The following is a 24,257-nucleotide window of genomic DNA, read 5'->3' as shown; positions in this document are numbered from 1 at the left end:
AAAGAAAGCCCACCAAACTCTCTGATACTCAAGATAGAATGGTAAAAAATGGCACTAGAGCCTTTGCGCAAGAAGAAATCCTGGCCCACGTGGTTTAAGTTTCTCTCTTGGCTTTTCACAAGCAGTGTAGTCAAAAATAAACCTAGTGGCAAACGGATATTTTAGATAGACAGTTTTGTTTAAAATAGATTAACTGTAAAGTATGTTTGTATGCTTTTTTTTTTTTTTTTGTAAGATAAGTTTTATGGAAGGCGACGGATAAGCCAGAGTGCCCGGTGCCTCCCTACCTGCCCCCGGTGCCCTGCCCAGCTCCGGGGGTCCAGGCCAGCTCCTACTGCAGCTGAGGGGATGTGCTCAACCTGATCATGTGTTAAAACTGGCTTATCTGGAAAGCAAACGTTGGATGCTGGTTTGGTTTTCAATAGCTAGTTTTGATCTAGGGTTTTATTATGTTACTAACTTCATGTGCTATCTAGTAAATACAGTCTGTATAGCATTTGAGGTAAAAGGAGAAGTAGTTTGATATTTTACAGATTAAACTTGACGGATGCTTGCAGAGATGTTCTATGGTTTGTTCTAACTCTTTTGCCATATTCGTGGCGTCCAGCCTCAGTCACAGCCCCCACTTCCGCCAATTAGTTTGTGTTTGGCCGTGCAAGAACAGGAGCGCATGCAATTATGTCACCGAATCAGTCACTGCTGAAAGGGCAATTTGCTTAAAACCTGCTCTGGATATGACAGATGTGCCCGTCTAACATGTTCGATACATGCAAACGTACAAGAATTCGGTGGAATCAGCGCTGTTCCTGACACCCACGAGTCATGTCTGACCAACCATTTCAATTCAGAAGAAAACCTGCGAATGCATTTTTATTGAAATTATTTGGAAATTTAGCAGGGCCCAGGTACTAGCATGATGGCCTGACTCATGCACAGAGCACTGCTGGTGACAAGGACTCTCAGACCGGCATCGCCCTGGGTGCTGTCTGGGTCAGTCCCGAGCCCTTCAGAAGCAGGCTGAGGCGGTGCTGCCGGCCGTCCCGGCTCTTCGGTCCAGGCTCTCTGCTGGAATAACCAACCGGCAGGGCCACTCCATGAGCTGCACCTGGTTAAAACATCTGGTGGAGAGTTTGTCCCCTTAACAAGGAAGAGGGGAGCTTGAGTTCAGTGCTGGGAAAAAGGTTCGCTTCCTCCTGGCAGAAAAAGCGTAGGATTGTTGGGTTGATTAGGATTGCTATCAATAGGTAGTCTATAATATTGAAGCGGTTGTATCCACATTTGGCTGGTTTAAATTAGCTTTTTAGAGACTGTGGCTTTTAGGATCTGATTTATTCATATAGCATCTGTATAATTAGATATTTATACTGTATTCAGTCTATGGTGCACAAGTATCTGAATATGAACCTCTTCCTGGGGAGAGAGGAGAGAATATTAATGTACAAAACTGTAGGAAAATAAGCGTTGCCTTTAGTTGCAATGGTTACGCAAGAGACTGTTATAAACTAGTCACCTGGAGTTCAGCAGGTTTCTCTCTAACTCGATTTGGGATCCTCCAAAATCAAGACCAGAAAATGGCCGCTGCGTGTGCTACCGAAAACGTGCCCCATCTTTATGTCTGTATAAGGTAAATATGGTGCAACTTGTTCTTGCGTTCATCCAGCATCCGAATGAGCTTTCTGTGGTTCGGTTGCGTCCCCTCCGGTGAGAGGCACCGGGGGCTGTCCCTGGCTGAGCTCTGCAGCCGCCGGTGCCATCCCCACGCAGGTACTTGGGGGGGGATTTTAAGAAACCTTTAGCTCAGCTCTGGCACCTCCTAAAGTAGACCTGGCTTTGGGGAACAGAGCTGGGGTTTGCTTCTCTTTTTGTGTTCCTTAAATAGGAGAGAAGCTGGTCGGAAAAGGCTGGTGGGGCGTGAGGTGGGGCATGTCTTCATGGGACCTCTGGGTGGAGGTCCTGGTCACTCGGCTGGGGCAGAACACCACAGCTGGGTAAAATTCTTCACATCTGGGCATTCAGAGCCACTTCTGCACCCACGGCGGGTACATTTTAATAACTACACTCAAGGATTTGTGTAAGAAGGATGAGATTATCCACGTGACCCAGACTTAAAGGAATTCTGGCTATTTTAGTCATCTTACTTGGTATTTTACCATTATTCGTTTCAATTTGTGGCTGCAAGCTTGTCATCCAGCAGACAGCTTCCCTTTCTTTGCTCCTCTTCTGAGGACCTCAGTTGCAGTAGCATCAGGAACGTGACTGCTGTCTCTTCCTTCCAGCATCCTTTTGCTAAGACGTTCCGGAAGGTCTCTTTCCAGACCCAAAGCGTGCCAGTGGCAGAGCCGCTCTGTCGGGACACCATCCCTCGCAGCCCCCCGGTCGACCGAGGAGGGTGCTCAGCACCACTCTGGATGAGGCCCTTTCCAAATTCTCTGTCTCGAAAATCTTGCTGGAAAAGCAGGGACCCATTCCCTCCTCCTCTCCTGGACCAGGAGAGATGGCCTCCTGCGGGAGCTGCAGAACCTGCCTTTCTGTCTTTCTTCTTCTGGTGCTTCCTCTTGGATTTCTCAAATGTTTCCTCACCCTCTTCTGGAATCTGACACAAGAGAAGCGAGGAGAGAATGGAACCCAGTACGTACATGCCAAAGCATTGAAATGATATCACAGAAATCACAGCACTGATTATTTCTAGGCAGCCCCACCTGGTTTCTCTGCCCGTTCACCAGTTGGCCGTACCTTGCCTGGGTGGCTGGTCCAGGGTGACCAGCGGTGCAAAGGGAAAAATGGAACAGGAGGGCCGTAGAAGAAATTGTTAGCTTAGATAACGCTGAAGTAACTGGATTCTGACAACATGGCCACGTACCCTGGTGTCCTACGCTTGCTGTGTCATGCTCCTTAGGTGACACATTGACCTGAATTTGTCCCTACTTGTGTTGTGTTAGGGGAATATGTTTGTGCCGTAAGCACATGGATAAGTTACACCTGATCAGCCTGGTTCTGTTACCAGTGACCTAGAAGATGCTGAAAGAATGACGCCCAACACAGAAAGTGCTGAAACAATGCATTATCGGAGCGTTTTCTGCATTTTCAACTCCCCTGTCCTTTGGTGGCATTCCCTCTGGGTACGGCATAACACCACGTTTACCAAAACAAAGGTTTCAGTGCTCCTCCTTGACCCTTTCCCTGGAAAACGAGTACCTTTGGGGCAGCGGAGACAAGGCGCCGGTCAGACAGGACTGCAGGGAAGCTGCTCCTCCTCGCTGGAGGAGGCCGGTGCGGTGCCCGGCAGCGGCGCGGGGCGGTGGGATGCGCGGTCCCCACGTCACTCTTCCCCGCCCGCGCCTCGGCGTCTCCACGCTGCCAACCTCTCGTTAAGACGAAGGCCGTAATTGCAGCGTTGCCGGCACCGCTCCGCGGCAAGGGCTGGAAGATGTCGGTGCTGCCTGATGCCCACCGGCGGGCGGGCGTGCGGGGGGAGCCGCTCGGCAGCGCAGATGCAGGCGCGGGGGTCTGCAGGGGGTCCCGCACAGCTGCACCTGCAGCATCCCCCTCCACCCTCACACCGGCATGTCCGGAGCTGAATCCCGGCGGCGAATCCTCGCCTGTCTCGGTGCCGAGTCCTGGCGGGGAGCTTGGCTCTCCAGCAGCCCGCATTAACAACAAAACCCAGCGCGGAACAACCGCTCTTGCCCGGTTCAGTGAAAATCCCCGACGTGGCTGTGTCGCGGCCAGATGCAAATTCATCGAGCGCTGCATTTGGAGATTAAAACACCAACAAAGATTTAATTTTTTAAAAAGGCTGCTCCTCGTCAGATAACTCCCCTTGTATTTTTAGCGGTTTGCTCTTGTAATCAACGGGCTCCCGTTAGCGCCAGGAGCCCAGCTCGGGCCGCGGGGCTGGAGACGCGTCCCCCGGCCGTGCCGGCGTGCCAGCGGCAGAGCCGCACTCCCGAAAGCTGGAGGGTGGGAGCTGGACGATGCCGCGGGGGTCTCCCGAGCCGGGCTGCGCTGGGGGGCTGCCGGGGCGGAGGGGTGCGGGAAGGGGAGGGTGGGTGGCAGAGGGCTAACACCGCCTCGCCTTGCGTCATTTCAAAGCCCTGCGTGCGGTCGGTGTCTCTCCGACGTATTCCTGGCGGTTATTAATAATGTGAATTTTATGTAAGATACACATTTCTATTTCTGAAAAAGAGAAAAGGAAAGATATCCAGGACAATCACAGGTTCCCGAGCGAGGCAGGAAAATATATTAAAGTTATCTCAATGTATGTGTCGAATGCAAATATGATACGGTAAAGTAATTAATTTTTCTTGTCATGTGTTGAGAATTATGTTATAGTTATGGGCTTACTCCCTGCAAACCGCATTAACTTCTTATCAAGTTATGTACAGTATATTTATACCAAGATTTTCCCATTCAGGAGAATGAAAGCGCTAATATGACAGGATCCAAATGAAGTTGGACTGTTCCCCACTCCGAGGTTGCAAAAACCAAACTGAAATCATCTGCAGTCATTTTCATGACACATTGGTCACGATTCAAGGATTGCTTTTCAAGAGTTGCGGGTCTCTCTCCATTTCCGTGATCTAGAGACATCGGCACGTGAAATTTTTAGAATGATCTAGTGCCAGTCAGAAAAGGCTCTATTCTGCTGGAGTTAGGGGATTGTTTCCGCGGCAGGAAAGCGATTAAGTGAGATGATTTAAAGGTCCATCCAATCTAATTTTGTGGTAAAACTTGTACTAAAATGTAATGCTAGTTGTATAACTTTGTGTGGAGCTGTGAAACTACAGCTTTTATTAAGAGAGAAGACACCGCGTTTTACAGTTCGCAAACGCAGGAGGGAAGAACGGGCTTTATTTCTAGGTGCGTATTAAAAACACCAGAAGGTGTGTTTTTTAATAAATGATCAAAGCACTTTGTTGTTTTTCACCTCTGGAGCATTACTACTACCTACGTTTGTAGGAAGTTAGGTTTCTGAAGTAGATTTAGCGGTGCGGCCAACGCTCTGCCCATCTGCGAGGAGCCCGGGGTCGGAGGAGCGCTTTCTCTCCCTTTCTGGCGGAGCGTTTTGTTGCGCGTTGACCTGCGGTGGTTGGGATTTTTGGCCTTATGTATTAGGCGCTGAGGGTGGTTTAAAGGTTACAAATGTGATCTTGTCAGATTGACAACTAACTGTTCTAATGAGGAAAAAATCCTCAAAGCATGAAATTTGAATGAAATGTGTGATTATAATTCAAGTACTGTTTACCCAAACCTCTGGGGACCTCCCGAATAAATGCAGAACAAGTGAGTTAGATAAACCTCCGCTCATTCTTTCCCCCCGGTTCCCCCCCTCGCGCGCGCAGCCGCGCACGCCGACCCTATAGATCCGGGTGGAAAGTCTGAAAGAAAACTTTGCCGTCGCCCAAGACGACAGCTCGGAATTGACATCACCATCTCTTTGTCGTTGATTAATACTGTATGTGGTGCGTTACCACGTCGAGGAGTAAGGAAATAGGTGCTTTGAATTATTAAAGTTGAGCCCGGAGACTGGCTGTATGCTCGGATGGCATTTGCTTCGGCATATGCAAATGATTTAGTTTCATTTGGGATCAATTCCCAGGGGCCCTCCTTTCCTGTGATGCTCTGAATTTGGCAAGCTCAAGTGAGTCCCGACGTTGGGGGGGGGGGGGGAGAGGTTGGATCCCCCCCCTCCCTTCCCCTATTTCCCCCCCCCCCCGCCGTTGGCCGGGCGGGCGCGGGGCGATGTTTGTCGGCAGGGCCGGGGCTGCAATATTTATTATTTAAAACCCACAAAAAAAAAAAAAAAAAGAAAAAAGCGGGGGGGGTGCGCGGGGCTGCGCGGGGCGCGGGCGGGCCGCGGCAGCTGCGCACAATGCTGGGAGCGCGCCAGCAGCACGGACAGATGGCGGAGTTATTAGATGTGCATCATACGATTCCCTTCCTGCCACTCGCTTTTTAATCAAATTAAAACAAAAAAAAAAAAAGAAGAAGAAGGGGGGAAAAAAAAAAAAAAAGGGAGAGGCGAGCGAGGGAGCGGGCGAGGGAGAGGGGGAGGCAATTAAGCGCATTTGTATTCCGCTCGGTAATGGGCCCGGCTCCGCGGCCCCGCGGGCGGCCGGCGGGGAGCGCGCCGGGCGGTGCGCGGGCGCGGGGCGGTGCGCGGGCGCGGGGCGGTGCGCGGGCACGGGGGGGGGGGGGGCGAGGGTGGGGGGGGGGGCGCCGAGGTTGGAGGAGGAGGAGGAGGAGGAGGAGGAGGAGGAGGGAGGCGGGGGGGGGGGAGCGCGCAGCCTCCGCCCCCGCGCGGCGAATGGTCTCGCCCTGCTTTGCATATCGAGCGCGCCTGGCCCGGCCATATGGGAACATGCGAGTGGAGGAATTGTTGTGAAAAAAGGGAGAGCGAGTTTGAAATAAAAGTTGCGAGAGCGGGAGCGGAGGGGGACGGCGGCGGCGGCGGGACCATGTACTGCGCATACACGATCCCCGGCATGGGCGGCAACTCTTTGATGTACTACTATAATGGGAAAGCGGTAAGCGGGCGCTGCAATTAAAGGTGTAATTTGGACAAGTTTTATGGCGGCGGGGACGAGCATCCTCCGCGCCGCGCTCCCGGGGCCCGGCCCGGCGGGGGGGGGGGGGGGGGGGGAAGGGGGGGACGGGGACACGGCCGCCGCTTTTTGCGAGTCAGGGCGGGTTTGGGGGCTTCGCTTTTTTTTTTTGCTTTTGGGGGCGTCTGGTTTGGTTTGGGTTTTTTCCGGCGCGCGATAAAGTCCGCCCGGGCTTAAAAGTTTGGGGTCAAGTCGAAATAATGCAAAGGGGAAAAAAAAAAAACAACAAAAAACCCAACCAAACAACCCACCACCAAAAAAAACCCAACCCGGGGGGGGGGGGGGAAGGCGGGCGGGAGCGGAGCGGGGCTGCGCGGCCGCGGACACGAGCGGGAGCCCGGCTCCAAAAGTCCTCCTCAGAAAACGGCAAATGACAAAAAAAGCCCCGTTCCCGCCCGCGTTGGAGCGACTTGCCTGTGCCGCCTGACTTCGGTCCTTTCCCCCCCCCCCCCCAACAGAAACGCTTTATTTAAGAAAAAAAAAAAAAAAAAAGTGTCTGGTATTTTGTGCATAACCCCAGCAGAAGGTTTATACTTGCCATCTGGAGGTTTGTTTTTTTTTTTCTCTGGCTGGGTCTTGAGAAGGAAAAGTATTTCAGTATATTTTAAAATATTTGGGGGGGGAGGGGGAAGGGCGAGGTAAGGAGGGGAACTGTTGCTGAAGGGAGAGGAAAATAAAATTTGGAAATGCTGGGAAGGGAGGGCAGCGCGTGGGGGGAGCGGGCTTCGCAAACTGCTCCAGCCTGTGTTCTTTCAACTTTCTTTCCTTTCATCTGATACCAATCAGGGCGGCGTAGTTAGGCCAAAAGGGAACTGTTAGAGTTTTAACCCAGGCCCGTTTCGGATGGAGTGGATGGAGCAAACTAATTATCCTGCCCGGGCGTGTGTGAATGTGTAGGCATGTGTGCCATAGACCAGCGTGTGTTTATAATACATCCAGCTCGAATTGTTTCGTACGGAAAGCCGCTCTCATGAATGAACATCTGTTTGAATAACTGAGATTTTTTTTTTTTTTTTTTTTTTTTGGTAATATGCTTACTGGCGAGAGTTGTGGGCCTCATCTTTTGTTTTGAATATTTTGCAAATAATGCGTTGCAGTAATGCGGGACACTTGGTCTGTGAGTGGAAACCAAGGGAATTTGCGCAGCAGAAACAACTGAGATTTAAAATTATAAAAATGCAAAAAATAAAGATTTGTATAATTTACTGCAGGGCCTTTTTCCCTTTTTTTTTTTTTTTTTTTTTTTTTAATTAGCTATCCCTATTCCAGAGCGGTTCAGGCTACACCTAAAGTCTACCTGACATTCCCATGCATGGCAGGGCCGGCCAGCCTCAGGAGCTTTAAAAGAAAAAGTTCCTAAATGCTGCTATTCATCCTCAGTAATAAAATCCTGGCGACAGCAGCCTGTGAGCAGGAAGCAGCGATGCACAGTGCTTGCACAGCGTCAGGGCTACGGTAAACAATTTTCAGCACTTAGACCAACTTCATTATTCTTTGGATTTCTCTCGCGGGGGGTGAGATGGGGTGCTCGATAAGGGAAACGGAGGTGGGTGTGGGAGCCGGGGGTTTCCTTTTGTTTGGGGTTTTTTTGCCCTCGTCCCAGTTGTCTGTTTTTTTGTCGGTTTCTTTTTCTTGGAGTAACGAAACGTAGAAAGCAAAACGCCCAGCCTGCCTAGCGAGCGGCCCCACGGTCCGTGGCACCAAGGCTGGGAACGCCGAGACCGTACCGTCGTCCTGTCGTGCCAGCCGCCTGTCGTACTTACATAAAACTGCAGAATATGACATCATAGGGCTAATAAACCCCGCTCGGCTGCCAGGCCTTTTCCCCTATTCTTTGTGTTTTTCCGAAGGTGGGACTGGTAAAACCCAGGGCGGCTCCGTCACGGGAGGTGTATTTCTAGGCACCGGTGGAAGGTGGTCGCGAAAAGCCAGCCCGGGCTCGGCGCTTGCCCGCGCCGGGAGAGCACAAAGAGCGGGGCGAGGGTCCCCGCGCCCGGGGGACGGGCGGCCCTGGCAGCGCTGCCCGCTCCTTCCCCGGCATCGGGGAAGAGGCATCGGCCGCAGCGAGGGAGTCGCGGGAGCCGGGGGACGAGGCCGGCACCGCAGCCTTTGGGAGGGGGAGAAAGTATTCCCGCGTCCACTCGACAAACAGATTTTTGTGTTTTATAGAGCCGGCATTGTTCTGGCTCCGGTTCCGCATTGTGCAGCTCTTGATGTGGTGCCAGGCATCGTGCGGAGATTGGGGATGCCATGCATTAATTGTTCCCAACGCCTCGTCGAAAGGACCCTCGGCTCTTGGGGCTGCGCAGCTTTCGCCCAGTTGTTGGAGCGGAGCGGGGGCTGCTCTGTCTCACGCAAGTTGCCTTGTGCAGGAAAGACAGAGTTCTGAATCCCCCCCCCCCCCCCTTTTTTTTTTTCCCCCTTTTTTTTTCCCCAGTGACAAGTCAATTACTTGTTTAAATTCAGTTTGAACTCTCTGAACTGCGAGCAGGCAGCGGAAGCAGGTCTTCCCTGGGAATAAACAAAAGAAGAAAAAATGCAAAATCATTCCAAAGCCCTCTGAATCAAAGTTGCTGTGGGAAGAGGAGTGCAGTTGGGTACAGGAGTCACAAAAATGGCTGGAAAAAAATTAAACTGCCGTAAACGCAAGATTTGCAGAACACATTTTCTGCAACTTGCCTTTTTTTTTTTTTTTTTTCCCCCCTCGCTCGCAGGGCGTTTTAGGAGAGCTCACTCTATGGGAGAGCACTTTTTGCCTTTAACTATTTACTGATATTCATCGGTAAGAAATCTTTTCCTTCACATCTCTTGCGATAGAGGATATTTGTTTTAGAAGATCTTAAAACAATAGCAAAACCTGGCAGTGTCAAATAATAAAGATAAGCTAGGGCTTAGTGATTACATTGATGGTGTAATATATAAATGTTGGGTTCTTGATCCAGTTGTTTTCCCCTAAAATATTATAAAAAAGATGTTTTAGCAAAGGAGTTAGAAGAGTGCACTGTTACCTGCGATTAACTGGATTAACACTTGGATTACGTTGGAAGCAATGAAACAACAAGAGCCATTTTTTTTGCTAAGCCTTGCTTCTTGTTACCCGAGATGCGTGTGGTATTTTAGGATGTGCACATTACCTGAAAGGGGATGGGGGCAGGATTACTGTCTAAATTTGATTTTCAGAATTGCTTATTTTCAATTGCATCTCACTGAGATTTTAATAAAGTATTATTTGGTCATAGACAATATATTGAAATGCATGGAACTATAAAGCAGAAATTATTGCAAATGGAAATGAAAAACAAAAGTGGCAAAATTTTCTTTTAATGGTATCTTAAGATCACATCATCAGCTCCCGCCATGCGCATGTGTTAAATCATATAGGGAAACCTATAATTATTGTAATTGCTCTTTTTGCTTTATCCTAACAAGCTTCAACCCATCTCTCAAACTAGTTGTTTTGAAATAGTTATTTGTCAAGTCATCAAATCACAAAAAGTAAATGCTAATGAGTTTTTCCTGTTTACATTCTGTCTGCTATTCTTATTATAAAGCTTTTCAACTCCATAAAGTTCCTAGATGAAGATGAATGCTCCATGGTATCATTCCTGCTAATAGGCTAGGCCAAAGAGTGTAATAATTCCATGTACCACGCTTAATAATGACAAGTGAGGAGTTGTGAATGGCACGAGGCTGGCGTCACTCTGGGAACGGCGCGGAGAAAGTTTTCTTTTTGAGCACGAGGAGGAAGAAATCTCGAAATCGAAGCGAGAGACCCTGGTACTTGCACCCTTTTGGCTGAACCGGCAGTAATTCAGCGTGATGTTTATGGTTCATCTTTGTTTAAAGAAATGTCAGCGTTTCATTTGCTGGGAATATTGGAGTACTGACATGCAGATCATAAAAAAAATATTTATTAGCAAAAGTTACAAGATACTTGAAGCCATTTCCGAAGTGTAGGCATAGATTTTGTAACAAAGTAACACTAAATTTACAACTCCTTCATCAAATTGCATCCACGTATGGGTGGCTCAGCCTTCCTGATTAGAAATCCGTATGTGTATGTATATACGTATGTATATAAAAATGCTTACTCTTCTCGATATTGTGAGTAGAAGCCAAAATATCTGGAAGACTTTTCCAGTATTTGTGGTGTTTATGGAAGGGCTCTATGTTTACGTCATAAATTAAAGCAATCTCGTAGGCTCCCTACAGATAACAAGAAAACAAAATTTTGTAAAGTATACTTAAACTGTATATATAGTCAGATACACACACGCATTTTGACAGAATCGGTGGTTTTGTGCTTTACCTTCTGGAGGAAGGGAAGGGAGATAGAACAAATCTATGCTGAATCTTTGAGTTTGCAGAAATAACTGTAGCACTGTTTTTAAGGGTCAGGATACCTTACTGTTCAATTAAAACTTACACTTGGCAGGTCTGATTGCTTTCTTCCCACTGTACGTGATGGAAGTATAAGTGGCCTCGTGTTTGCAAAGCTGGGTTTTGCTGAAATATTTTAGGAATTATTCAAGCTCAGTATTCTTGCAGGATGTTACGTTGAATCTTAGTTTTAAATATGCTTTGCATATGCTGATCAGAAGTGAACTTCACCTCTTCATCTGTGCCAGTTTGGAAATTATTATGGTGGTTTTTTCTCAAAAAGAAATTATAAATAGAATTTTATTTTATTTGGTTATAGATTGATGGTGGACATGGAAAATGATGTTAGGGTGTTGACATCTTTTAATAGTGTATATTATGAGCTGCTTTTTTGTGGGCAGGGCTGGGGGGGTTAACAAAAGATCTAATGGCTGGTGCAGTCTTTAAATACCTTTCCAATTGATCTACAGGAAATTGTGCAGAAGAATTGTTTGTTTCCTGTTTCAGTATAAATCTGGTTTGCATTATACTTGGTTTACTGTAAAATTGCCGTGGCACTTTGGAGACATGGGATTTGCTTACTTTGCACAGGGAATTTATTTTGAAAAGTGAATATTCTAGCCTATATTGGCCAGTTTCTTTCTGATTTTACGATACCGTGTTGCTCGTGGAACTTTTTTTTTTATTATTGTTTTTTTTCAACCGGCCTTTGAAGTTTGTCAGCCTGACGGGGTGGTGGGAAAGGTGACTGCAGTACAGTGCCTGGAGCTTGGTGGGGAAGGTAGCACACAGTTGGTCAGCCTCTCTGCAGACATAGTGAAATACTGTGGGAAACTCTGCTCCAGGGACAAGCTACCTGCGCGGGATTGCCCTTCCTTTGGATGGATCTTCCTTTCTTTTTCCTATTTTTTTTTTTAAAAAAAAGGAACTTATTTTTTTTGTGAAGACGTTCTAGTCAAAACTCGTGTGCCTGTTTCTCAGGCTGCACTTTGCAGTGCTGCTGTGATGAGTTTGCTGCCTAGCTCTCCAGCCTTCCTCCTTAGGCACACAGCGTGCTGCACTGACTGCACTGCCAGTGCATCTTTTAACTGGTCAGGTATTTTTTCAAACAGACCACTAGACGTGAGCTTAAAATCATCCTTTCAAAATTCCGGTGCCACAGAACTGTATTTTAATACATCATTGCCAACACTCAGAAATAAAAAAACATAATGCATTTCTGCTGAAAATAATCTCACGTACAGCAAGAAGCTGTATTTAACTAACACTGGCTAGTGTGTACCTAGTGTTTTCATATCAAAAGTGTTTGTATTTATTATTGTTTGGTTAATGAAAAGATCTGCTATCACGGAAAGCTGAGATTATTACGTCAGAAATGATCTCTCACTCTGTTGTGTTCCTTTTTACGGTGGAGAAATTCTCAGGCTCATTAAAAAGTTTCTGTAAGTCTCTCGGGGCTCAGTGTGGAGACTGCATTCTCAGGCCTCAGCAGGTATCTCAAAATATTTAGCATCTAGCTTTGTTGTGGCATAGCAAGTCAGAATCATCCAAAAGCAGAGATTTCATTGGGAAATGTTTCTCCCCCAAAATTCAGGGCAGGTCTTGCTTTTCTTAACTTACTGAATTTATCTATCTTCATTTGCAAGTGTTTGGGTTTGGGGTTTGGGGGGGGGGGGGGGGCGGCGTTTGCTTGTTTGTTTGTTTTTTCCTTGTTGTTGGTTTTTTAGTTGGTTTGTTTTTCCTGAGAAAGTATTATTACAGTGTTATCTCCTGTAAGTCAAAGGGACTTTCAAAGTTGGAAGTTGGCTACAGGAGGAGCAGAATCAGACCCTTGGTCTTGAGGGATTCGTCCCTTTGTGCTGTGGGTTGTCTGGTTTCCTAAGGCACAGCTTCAGCTCTAGATGCTCTCAGCTTTTTCCCAAGCAGAGGTGTCCACGTGAAGTGCAGCACGCAGAGCACAAATCCTCCGTCTACATTTTAAACTTGCGTGCACACAAATACAAATACACTCTGCAATTTGTTGTGTAAATTTGGTACTCGAGCTTTGAATTCCTTCCCCTATAAGGACTTCAGTTTTGCCTATAAAATAAATAATATTTAAAAAAAAACCAACAAACCCTCCCCAAAGTTTGAGTAGAGGAAATTTCATACACCTGCAGAGCTTTATTAGGTGTCTGCACAGGAGTGGGACTGGTGTGAGAACTCATGTGCACAAGATCAAATTGTTCTTTAAACCATGTACTACTCTTTCCGTAATGAAAAGCAGCTGAATAGAAGAAGAGGGGTCTCTAGCCCCCAGACGGGGAGGAATTGAGCCGGGTGCTGCCCGGGTTCAAGGGCGACACAGCCCGGCAGCCCTCGCCCGTTGTTCTCCGGAGACCCGGGGCCAGGCTGGGGTACGGACCGAGTCGCGTCCCCGGCGCGGGGACACGGTGCCGGTAATTGGAGGGGCCGCGCGGGGAAGGTTGCGCCGCAGCTGCTGCCATTGTAGCCGCCCCGCGCGTGAAAAGGGGCCGGGAACAATCCCGGCTAACATTTGACTTGGCTTTTTCACCTCTGCAGCCGGGAGGGTGAGAATTGCAGAGCAGCAGTCGCTGTGCACCAGCCACAGCCCTGACAAAGGGGATGTCCGCAGTGAAAAACAAATCTTCCTGCTTTAAAAATAGATCTTTGCTCACGAAGTGGTCTTTCATAATTGCAGTTACAAGAGTTTATCCAGCATCTGGTGAATCATCGTTATTAAATTCTGTTATTAGCCTATACGTTGGGTTTCTTTTTTTTCCCTGAAATCCATGATAGCAGCAGTCATGCCTCCCGGGAGACACAGCGCACAGCTAACTCGTCCCTCAAGGACAACCTCATGGAAAAGGTCTTGTGCAGTGTATTCAGCGACACCCCCCCCCCCCCGCCCTTTTTTATTTAAAAAAAAAAAAAAAATTTAAAAAAATGCTGACTTACTCAATGGCTTTCTAATGAACAAAACAAACCAAATTGATGTAACATGCATATTTAAACCCATTCAGTTAAGTACTGACGTGATTAAAATAATCAAATGTATTACTTAAAAAATTAAAAAGGTTAAGTTCTGCACCCCATTATTTTATTGACTTTTAAATATAAATTGCAGAAATGTTTACATTCCTAATGGCATTATGAAGCTAAACTGACAAATCGGAGGGAAAAAGTTGATTGCCCAGCATATTATTATTACTGCACCTGTCATTGCAGTTGAGTTAGCTGCAGAGCAGCACGGGGTGCGAGGGCTGCTTCCTCGGCTCCCTTTGTGAGCGATGGAAGGGCTGGAAGGGACCACGAGTGTATCTAAAGCGGAGGTTTGCTTTTTGCAGTGGCTCTTTCTTGCAGTCAAGTGATTAACAGGCTTTCAGAAATCTTACGCAGCTTAGAAAAAAATATGCAAATAGAGCGAGAGGTAGTACTCTCTGATACCTGCTGCATGAGGTCCCTGCAAGCAAATACAGCACAGATAAAGGTGTTTGTGTGGGGAATGAATGCCCATTATACGCAATGAGAGCCTGTATTTTTCAAAGGATTTGTGTTATCATCAGCAGAGAGCATTAATCTAGGTGAGAATCCCAGCTAGGTAAGGCTAAAACTGCTTTAATACAGTTGCTGTCAAGTGCTGCTTTTCTGAAATGGGAAGCACGCTGGCGTGTTTCCCCCCGCGCTGCCCCAGCCGATCCCCGAGCCTGCTCGCATCCCACCACGCTGTGACATCCCGCCGTGCCGAGGAGATGCTCGGGTGCTGGCCCAGGAGCACCCACGGCCCTGGGGGAGCCCATCGTCAGCCCCCGGGCTTCCCTCGGCGAGGCAGCGCCGCCCACCTCCCAGGGCTTACGTGGTTTTTCCTATTCTTTCCTGCACGTTAGCTAAATATTTGTTATTGCACTCTCTGCTTCTTGCAGTCTCTAGTTTGATTGCTGGGAACGGGAATAAGGAAATATGCCAGTTCAGCTGCTCTTAAATGTTGCTCTGCCCCCACGTAAAATAGGTAGAATAGAAGAGCTGAAGAAGAAATGATTAAGCTATCAATGTCTTTTAAGTGGTGGTTGTTTGAGGTGCTTAGACAATCACAGATTTTGAGTTACAGAAGGATTTGAATTCCTATGATTTCTGAACACCTGATACGTATTGCAATCTCTCTTACATCCCCTCTAGCTTCACAGCAAAATGGTTGCGTAAATACATCCTCAGTCTTGCGGTGGCTATTGGACTCGAGATTTTTTGGAATTAATGCTATTTCCAGAATGAAAAAATACTCTTCAGCTGTGGCAGAGGGGAGGGAGGGGGGGTGTAAGCAGAAAACCAAATGTGTTTCTTGCCGTTTTAAACCGTGGCCATGCCTCCTGCAGAAAGTAAATCCTTCTGCATCCGCAATCGTCACGGCACGGTTCAGCACCGGAGCCCGTGACAAGATGTCCGTGTGCTCCCGGTGCCGGTCCTACGGGAAGTTTGGCTGGCAAAGGGAGGGATAAGTATGGATCAGCCATCTTCCCGCCGTTAGGTTTGCAGCACATCCTTGCGTGTGGTTTGGGAATGGGGACAGCTGCGAGACTCCGAGTGATGGCAGCTGCCGGGATGCAAAACTGATTTTCCTATTAACACCTGAAAAAGAGAGGGGGTAGCGCTGAAAACTTAAATAAGGTAACGTAAGCTGATACACGGTGCTTCGGGATGGTAATCCCACTTCCCAGGAATCGCATAATGAAACACAACCGTTGCTTGCCGGCGATGGTCGGGAACCCCTGCCCGGTCCCAGGACCCCTCGCAGAGGGTGCAGGGAAGTTTCTGGGGCTGCCGGGATCCCGCTGCCTGCGAAGGTGCTCCCAGGCAAGTGTAGTTGCCAAACAGAATACTACTTTTTCTTTCCCACCATTTGAGACTTCTAACTTGTAAATAAAAACCATCTCCAGGATAAAACTTGCCGGTCGCTATTTTTATCAGGAAAACAACAACAACGACAACAAATGGTGTGGATGTTTTTTTGTTTTACTTCCTAAATTAGTATTTTACGAACTGTTCACCATTTCAGAAGTTAAACACATGTTGTTTTCAGTGGTTCGTTAGAATACAATGCTTTTGTGCTAATCTACTTCAGGCAGAGTTGGGATGCAAGGTGACCGGTCCCAGTTCAGTCTCACGTCCTGGTGGCCGATAGCTACCATCTGTTGGGATGATCTTTTTTTCTTTTTTTTTTTTCCTTTCCTTTTTTCTCCCCAGCCTGCCCTTCCTCACACCAGTGGCACATGTATTAGAAGGGGGGGTCACTTCTGATGGGAAGGGCAATGGGGGTGGCCACTGTTCAGCATCTGTGTGACTGTGGAGAATTCATATTGAGTACAGTCTTAAGAACCGTAGGATAATAGTCTGCTTCAGCGTTGAGAAGAAATAAATATCCCCCCTATTCCCGGGGAGCACCGTCTCCCCTGGTTAACGAATCTGCGAGCGCCGTGCCAGCACACATCTGTCTCGTGAAGAAGGGCTGTTGATTCTGCCAAAGCCAAGAGAGGGCACCTTGTAGGGGAAAATAAAATTACACATGTATAGACAGCTCTGTACTGATCACTTCTGGCAGAAGCCTGTTTCTGATAATCCCCCTCGCTGCCTGAACCACACACACAGATCTGTGGAAGTCGGAATACGAAATAAGTTCTGCTGCTCCGATTGCACGCAGAGATCTGCCACAATTTTGAGGTTGCAGTTGTAGATCTTCAAAAGATCTAGACTGAGGTCTTTAATTTGGTATGCTATTAACTCATAGGATGGTAATTTGCTTTCAGTGTCTTGGTGTCTTATTTATAGCCTTAACTATTTTTCATAGCAACTTTTACTGTGCTAGGGAAAGGAAAAAAAGGGAAGAAAGATCCAGTAAATAAAATCACGCCACGTTAAACCATCCTTTTTGCGTCCTGTAGCTCTGTATTTGATCTGAGAGGAAATGGCAGCATTTTCAGTTTCCTGGGACGAACTCCTTAATCCGGGGGGCATAGGCTGTGCCCGCCCCAGGTACGGCGCTGAGGGCTGGCCGGGGTGCGGGGATGTGGTCTGTGCGAGCCCTAGCCTGGGTCCAGCACCGCAACAGCCACAGCATTTATATTTTTTGCTTAAAAGCAGATTATAAACGCTTTCAAAGTACAACTGTTCTCTAATGAAAAATATTTTGGGAAAGTTCAGAAAGTCTAATGCAGAAAGAGTGGATGGTGACAACTGGGCTACTGGCTCAGTCATCTGCATTTCTGAATCACCTTTCATGAGTGTTTAAATATAGTGTATGTGGCTATGGACTTGCACTGTTGGTAACTTCTTGATGTCCATCTATGATGTCCAGCCCGAGGTCCCAGTCACCCAGTGCAATTTTATAGGGTCTTAGGTACTTATGTTGAGCTGTCATTTGCAGAAAAAGGGATTTTTGGTTTGGGTTTTTTTTTTTTTTGTCTTTTTAATCTCCAGTAAGATGTAGACCAGATTCTCATAAGCACGTACATGCATGCAGTGGCTTCGTTGGAAATATTCATGTGCTTAAATCTGTGCATACTAAAACTCCCAGCTGGATGAGATCCCAGGACTCTTACTTGCAAAAAAGAAAGAAGAACCATAAACACAGACTTTCATGTGTGCGTTGGTGTGTTTGCAGTTATCAGCGCACAGGTGGGAGCGCTTTCAGGTCGGAAGTTTTGAAAATTTCTACCTTTAGTGCTTCCTGCAGAATGGTTGGAAGGTTTAATGATTTGGTTCCCTTCCACGTCGGCCACGGAAGTAACCATTAACCGTTTGAGAAACGCCGGCGTCGGTCTGCAGGGCTGCCTCGTGCGATTAATAAAAGCCCTCGATGGAGAGCGACAAGCGGCAGCAGGCGTTACGGGGGCTACCTGTGCCGAGGGAGCTTTGCTTCTGTAGGAGGGGGTCAGTGGGAATTTAACCCTTTAACTCCGTGTCAGCAGGCACGGGCTCCCCAGGCCCAGTCCCGCGCTCCGGGCTCCCCTGGGGCACGATCCTGAAAAAGCCCTGCCTCTCTGTGTGCTGGTGCCAGCTCATCCCATTAACAAGAGCTGGAGGACTTTTGAGCCCCGCTCTGGCATGGTAGGCATCTTTTTTCCTTTTCCTAGACACACGAGGCATTCTAACGTAAAGGTCAGATTTTACAGATGATCCATGAGATAAATTCTTGAGTTCCTTTTATTCTTTCTGATAGCTCTGAGAAAGCAACTATAGCATGGTTCAGCTTTATCTTTAAGATAGAGTTAACAGTTGTACCCCTGCAAAACCTGCAGATCCCAGGCTTTGCCTACTCCTCTTTATGTTTAAGCAAAGCAGCGTACACCCCAAGGGAAGCTTCTTTAAAGATTTATTCCAGTGCTGATGCCACAGCAGAGATGTCCTTCGGTCTGATGACGCCCATTTGCTAATAGGTAGGGAGTAATTGGTTTTCTGAGTAGCTCCTTTGCACTTGTGGTAGAGACACGTTTTTTGAAATACTGCTGTGTCAGAGTCCGAAGTCTGGTTCATAACCATATTTACTTTGAGGTACTGATTACTACAGCTAATGACTGCTTTATTAGAGTAGGAATACCTTTGGCTTGGCTTGTGGCTCTCAACTAACAAGCTAATCTTTCACTGCTACCGGCAGCCATGTATTCAAATGCCTCTTGTAATTTTTAGTTAGGATAGTCATATTTGCATAAATGCGTTCATATTTTTTAAAATTGCATTTTATACCTATCTTGTTTATCAGCTCCAGTGAGTGCACAGTCTTTTCAGACACTCTTTTCTTGGTGAGACTGGGCATCGGGAGATAACAGTGTCGCAAACTGGCAGATGCTTTATCCTGGAGCTCGTGATGGTGTGCACAAACCATCATTTTTTCCTTGCAATAATTATGGCGTTAAGAGGCATTTGTGTTGTGTGCTCTCTTTCAGCTTGCACCATGTTTGGTTCCTGTTATGCAAATACCGCTTTAAACTTAGAAATGCCAATTTGCATTAATATTTTGGTTTCATATAGCCAGCTATTGCATTGCAAAAACAAGTGCATTTTAATGAGCATTTGGCAGAATGTTAAAAAAAGATATGGTACTCATTAAATTCTATTCTATGAAATGCAGTAGTTTGTTGCCAAAAATCATTAGGGTAAAATATAATGCAAGTTAAGGCCACAAGTATAGCCCTCATCAAAGAGTGCTGCGACACTATGGAGCTGCAAAGCCATGGCGTCGTTTACTGCATCATGCAAACTTCTCTCCCTAGCTGCGAAACAGGAATACTGTGAACTTTCAGCGTTTCTCAAAACCTACTTGCCTGTCCCTGCGCCATCTCTCAGCGTTGCCATGTCTAACCTTCCTGCTCTAAGCAAGCTCATGCTGGCGTCTGTTTGGTTCCTCTAATTTATCTGATCCTGCAGACTTTTAAAGGACATAAACACTAAATTGAAAAACAATATTTCATTCCCTAATGCATTTCAGAGCCCAATTTTGCAGCCGACGTTTCATTAGGCGTAGGTTTCCTTTGGCATCCTTGAACCAGAGTCATGCATGAATCAACGGCTTTGTCACGTCGAGGAAGGACCGCAGCATCCCTGCAGGTCAGCGGAGCTGCTCGGGGGACTCCTGTGGTTGCGGGGGACCTTTTTTATAGAGTTTTTTGTAGTTTGTCAAAATTCAGGCTGTATGCGTGCATATAAATACACAGACGTACGCGTATGCATCTGTCGGTGCCGCCCTGTGCTGGTACAGCTCGCCCTCTCCCCAGCACACAGTGCCAAGCAGCTGAGAGCTCTCTGGATTTTCTGCCCCCTCATCGCTTACTCCTCTCTGTACGAAAATGCCTCTGCCTGGGAGACAGCTTCACCCTGCGGAAGAAGGAATGCGAGCTGGGAAAGCTCGCCCTCCTCCGACGCTTTTTTTTTTCTCTTTAAAAAATTTTTTGGCGTATTAATATTGGAAATGCTTCCAAGGCTGATACTTGAGAAGCTGCTTTTCTGTAAGCTGGCTGGAGGAGGGCTAGGACAGGGTTAAATGAATTCTTTTCTTCATTACTCAGAAGTGATATAGACTTTTCTTTGACTAATGTAGCTTAATTAGTGGTCAATTAAAACTGAACATTGTTGAATTGAAGTTCTTTGATCAAAATCCTTGGCATGGTCTCCCTTTCTTTAACTAGCCACCATCTTGAATTCATTTGGAATCAGTAGTGTAAACAAGTTTAAAACTGGTTCTTTTATAAGAAGTCAGCAGGCTTGTATAGCTGTGGTTTCTTTCTTTTCCTTTTTTTTTTTTTTTTAACTTCTGTAGGCGGCAATTCAAAGCAGTGTTAAATGAAAACAGTGCTACACCCTGAAAAGTGCATTTTAAAAAAAAAAAAGTTGCATTAATTAATCAGGATTCAGTGGTTGCTCCTTGTTCCATTTCTTGTCATAATCTGTATTTTCTCTCTGGTGAATAATTTTATTATTATCTGAAATATATCTTGTTTCATAATTGGGCAGCAGTTGTTCAGAGTGTGTTCAGGGACTCCACAGTCGACGAGCAAGCAAAAACAAAACTGGCAGAGAGAGGAACATGTTTTAAAACCAGTACAGGGCCTTAGATTTAATTAGAGAAGTGCAGCTTTAACTTCTGGTGATGTTGAACAGCAATAACTTAAGAAAAGACTTGATGCATCATTGGTAAATTTGGCTTAAGGGGTTATTATAAGAATTACATCTTAGAAGGTTTCAGGTAAGTGAATGTTAACGCACAAGAAGGGCAAAGTTCAGATGACGGTTATACTGTGTCCTCTAAAAATATTTTGGGTTACATTTTTCTTGTTTAGTTAATTTCAGCAGTAAGCTTGAACCAAAGATAAAGATGAAAATGCTCGGTCATTACTAAAAGCTTTGTGAAAAGTCATTGTTAAATGCCCAGCTTTATTAAAAGCTAAATCGAGCTAGAACACGGCTATCAGTGCTGACAGTGAATAAAGTAGATTTTAAAACAATGTTGAGTTTTTGATCAGCAGAGTTCTCTCTATAATATGGATGAAGAAGGCTGAAATTTTAAAAATAGATGTATTTATCACTGGCTTTCCTTTAAATGCAGTTATTTAAGCTACAGTATTCATATTTTTATAATGCCTTATTAATATTTAACAGCTAAACTCTGAAAGAAAACTATGTTGGGGGGGGTGGTTTCGGTTTGTGGGGTTTTTTTTTTCTTTTTTTTTTCTTCTTTTTTAAGTTTTTCAGTTGTTGGGTAGGGTTTCCTATCCGTGTCCATGCTGGTTCCATCAGCATGCTCTTGGGCTGCCCCAGGCTGTCCAAGTCAACTGGAGCCCATGGGTTTGAATCGCAGCCCCAGATTTTGGTGTGTTTGAGTATGTGACACTATTCACGCTTGTAAGACTCGATTCTCAAGCCTGTGCCGGGGCTGTTTTGTGTGCCTAATTTGTGTGCACAATTACGGTGATTGCATAGCCTGGCTGTGTACAAAGGATTACGGAGCAGCGGCGCGGCAGAGTCACGGGCACAAGTGCTTCATTTACATGCAGTCATGGTAATGGGGAAAACACAACTTGGAGCGTGTTTGAAAATCAGACCCCGAGAGTACCCTTCATTCAAAGTGCTTTTTAAACACTAGCAAACTAAACTTCTCAAATACAGCTGTGTGCAGCTCGGGCTGTGAACTGGTGGAGCTTTGGAGCGGTATTTTTTTTTTTTTTTAATTATTTTTTTTTCTTTCCGATTTGAATCCGCCCATCTTCGCATGACGGAGTTTGAGTTTGAGTCAGACTCAGCCAAGCCCAAATCTGCATGTCAACCTTCTGAATTTCCCATGTTCGCATTTAAACCGTGCAGATTCACACAGTCCTGATACTCTCGATATTAATCAAGGTTACTCAGAACCGCTCCCCTTCCCCAGCACGAGGTGTGCTGCGTAGGCAAGTGCTGCCCAGGCAGCGGAAAGCTTGCAGGCTGCTTTTCAAGTGCGATTCATCCCCAAGGAATGGGGTTCAAGGGGTTCGACCTTCTGATGCATTTACTTCAGCCTAGTACTGCGGCATGGACTTGGGCAGAGCAGAAATCTTTGTAGCCCAGCCTGGTTCTCGCTTGCAGCTGAGCGGGAGCTGGCCTCCAGACTTCCCCTTCCCACCCTCCCCTCCAACCTAATGCATTTACCTCGTCTTTTCGATCAAAATATTTTATAACGTAAGTCTCCGCTGGAAATCCTAATAAATAAGTTTAAACAAATGACTTGCATATTTCCTAACTGCTGCTGCCTTGCTCTGGGCTTTAATTGTAGGAGGGACTAGGAGGAAATTGCTCTGCGGCGATGACATGAACAGATTTCTTCCTTTCTTTGAATGATGGCATTTTCAACTTTTAATCCCTTTCATCAGAAACTGGGTGAAAATCATAGTCCTAAACAATAATTAAAATAAAATTTCCATCTCTTGACAGAGAGAGAAATTGTTTATAGTAAATGTGCCTTTCAGCCTTCCCTCATGCCTTCTCCCAAAAGGGCTGATTAGGATGTAATAATTGGGGATGATAGCAGGAGGAAGACGACAATTCCATTTAATTAAAGATAATTTATTTTACTTTAACTTGGTGATGTCCCACATGAATAAGAGTAGATTTAGCAGATAGATTTATTAATGGGTACTGACATCTCTGCTGACATAAAAAGCAAACATTTTCTTTCCTCATTGTTTTTATTGTGTCTCGGCACCTGAAACCACTGTCACCCCACTTCCCGCCGTTCCCGGAGATGAAGACATTTCCGCAGAGGGCACAGCTCGTGATTCATTACCCGAGATGGGTCTGAGGCGCTGGGTTCGGATCAGGACCCGCCTCTTCCTAAAAATCGAACTGCAGGAAAGCAGAATCCGGTCTGGGCTCCTTTCCGCTCGTCACCGAAACCTTCATTTCCACTTGGGTCGGTTGAGCATCCAGTTATCCTGGAGTTCCCCGGTACACGCAGAGCACTGGGTGAAATCCCAGCTTCTTTGGGGGGTGTGCAGCGGGTGCATCCACCTCTCTGTAGAGAGAGAGTAGACGTGGCACCTAGGGACATGGTTTAGTGGTGGACTTGGCGGTGCTAGGTTAGCGGTTGGACTCGATGATCTTCAAGGTCTTTTCCAACCTAGATGATTCTGTCACTCTATTCTATGATTCTCCGCCGCTGCTGACAGAGGGATGGGCTGGAGCTGGGGCACCGGTGCCTGACGGCAGGCTTGGCGTCCTAGCCGGTAGTAGAGGAGTTTATAGCCGATTTCCTGGGGATGCTCCGTCAGCCTTAGTCCTCAACGGGGGTATTTCCATCCCTAGTGCTCTCCGGTGAAGCACGGTTTCCTTTGGGTTATCCCAGTCCCTCCCAGTGCGCCCAGCTCAGCCTGTGCCCACTTCGGTCCCCTCTTTCCCCACGGATTAACGTCACAGCCCCGCCATCAGCTCTGCTGGTTGACACCCGCCGTGGGGGTACGCGGCCGGGTGTACAACCCACTGCTGTCAGGAGCTTGTGTCAGGACTTTAGGCAAACAGATAAGGTCCAATTAATGATTGTATATGCTTTAAATTATTTGATCACACTGTGCTAGGTAGATAATGACCAGAAACACTGGAAGATTGCAAAATTAAGGCTCTTTTCTTGGGGAGAGATTTGAGAGGAAAATACGGGCAGATGTCTGATACATTCGCTGTCTCTGCATGTATTTGTAAACAGAGCATAGAAAATTAAAAAAAACCCCAACACAAAATGGTTCTCAATAAATGCAGTGGAGAAAAGGAAGTTAGAAAGCAGATCCCAAAAGAAGGAAAATGCATGAAATAGTCCTTTTCCTTTTCTCTGTCTCTTCTGGGAACTCCTTTACTAAAAAAATAAATGCTTAGAAACATGCTATCTTACATGAAATGTGAATTAGAATTCACGTATGGAAACTGCCCCTGGAACTGAGCCAAGTGGCACCTTTGTTCTTTTCATCATCACTTTTATTTCTGTTTTCCCACTCTTTTTCCTCTGCTCCCTCTTTATTGCTTTTTGGAGGTCTGGTTCTGCCTTGCTGAGCATCTGCAACTGTTAAAATCCTGGTAACTGCAGGATGTCGGCTTAATTTTTTAATTTTGTCCCATCTCTCCCATCACACCCCTGGTTCTTTGTCCTTTCTTCCTACCCACTCCCTCTTGATTTTGCTCTTTTGCTTCTCCTCCTGGAGATGTCTCCTGCTCCTCTCCATTGCCCTCTGCGTCCTCGGGGTCCTTCCCTGAGCCGCGCCGCAGCCAGGC

At 46.6% G+C, this 24,257-nt stretch overlaps 1 protein-coding gene across 23 annotated transcripts in view; it reads left to right on the top strand.

Moving 5' to 3' along the window:
* The window catches only part of TCF4 (transcription factor 4), a 247,575-nt gene that overhangs the window by 168,359 nt on the left and 54,959 nt on the right, over positions 1-24,257 (top strand). For 4 of the 23 annotated variants that reach the window (XM_052775830.1, XM_052775834.1, XM_052775829.1 and 1 more), the window contains exon 1: positions 6,305-6,527. The exons of the other annotated variants lie outside the window; for them this stretch is intronic. In XM_052775830.1, coding sequence (XP_052631790.1) covers positions 6,354-6,527 — 174 coding nt within the window. In that variant the 5' untranslated portion in view covers positions 6,305-6,353. Of the gene's footprint in view, positions 1-6,304; positions 6,528-24,257 lie in introns of those variants that run through there. 23 annotated transcript variants of the gene reach the window in all.

The sequence above is a fragment of the Harpia harpyja genome, chromosome Z (assembly GCF_026419915.1).
Source record: "Harpia harpyja isolate bHarHar1 chromosome Z, bHarHar1 primary haplotype, whole genome shotgun sequence".
NCBI classification, from domain to species: domain Eukaryota; kingdom Metazoa; phylum Chordata; class Aves; order Accipitriformes; family Accipitridae; genus Harpia; species Harpia harpyja.
The sequence above is the reverse complement of the archived record's forward strand: the minus strand, read 5'-3'. Positions and strand labels throughout refer to the sequence as shown.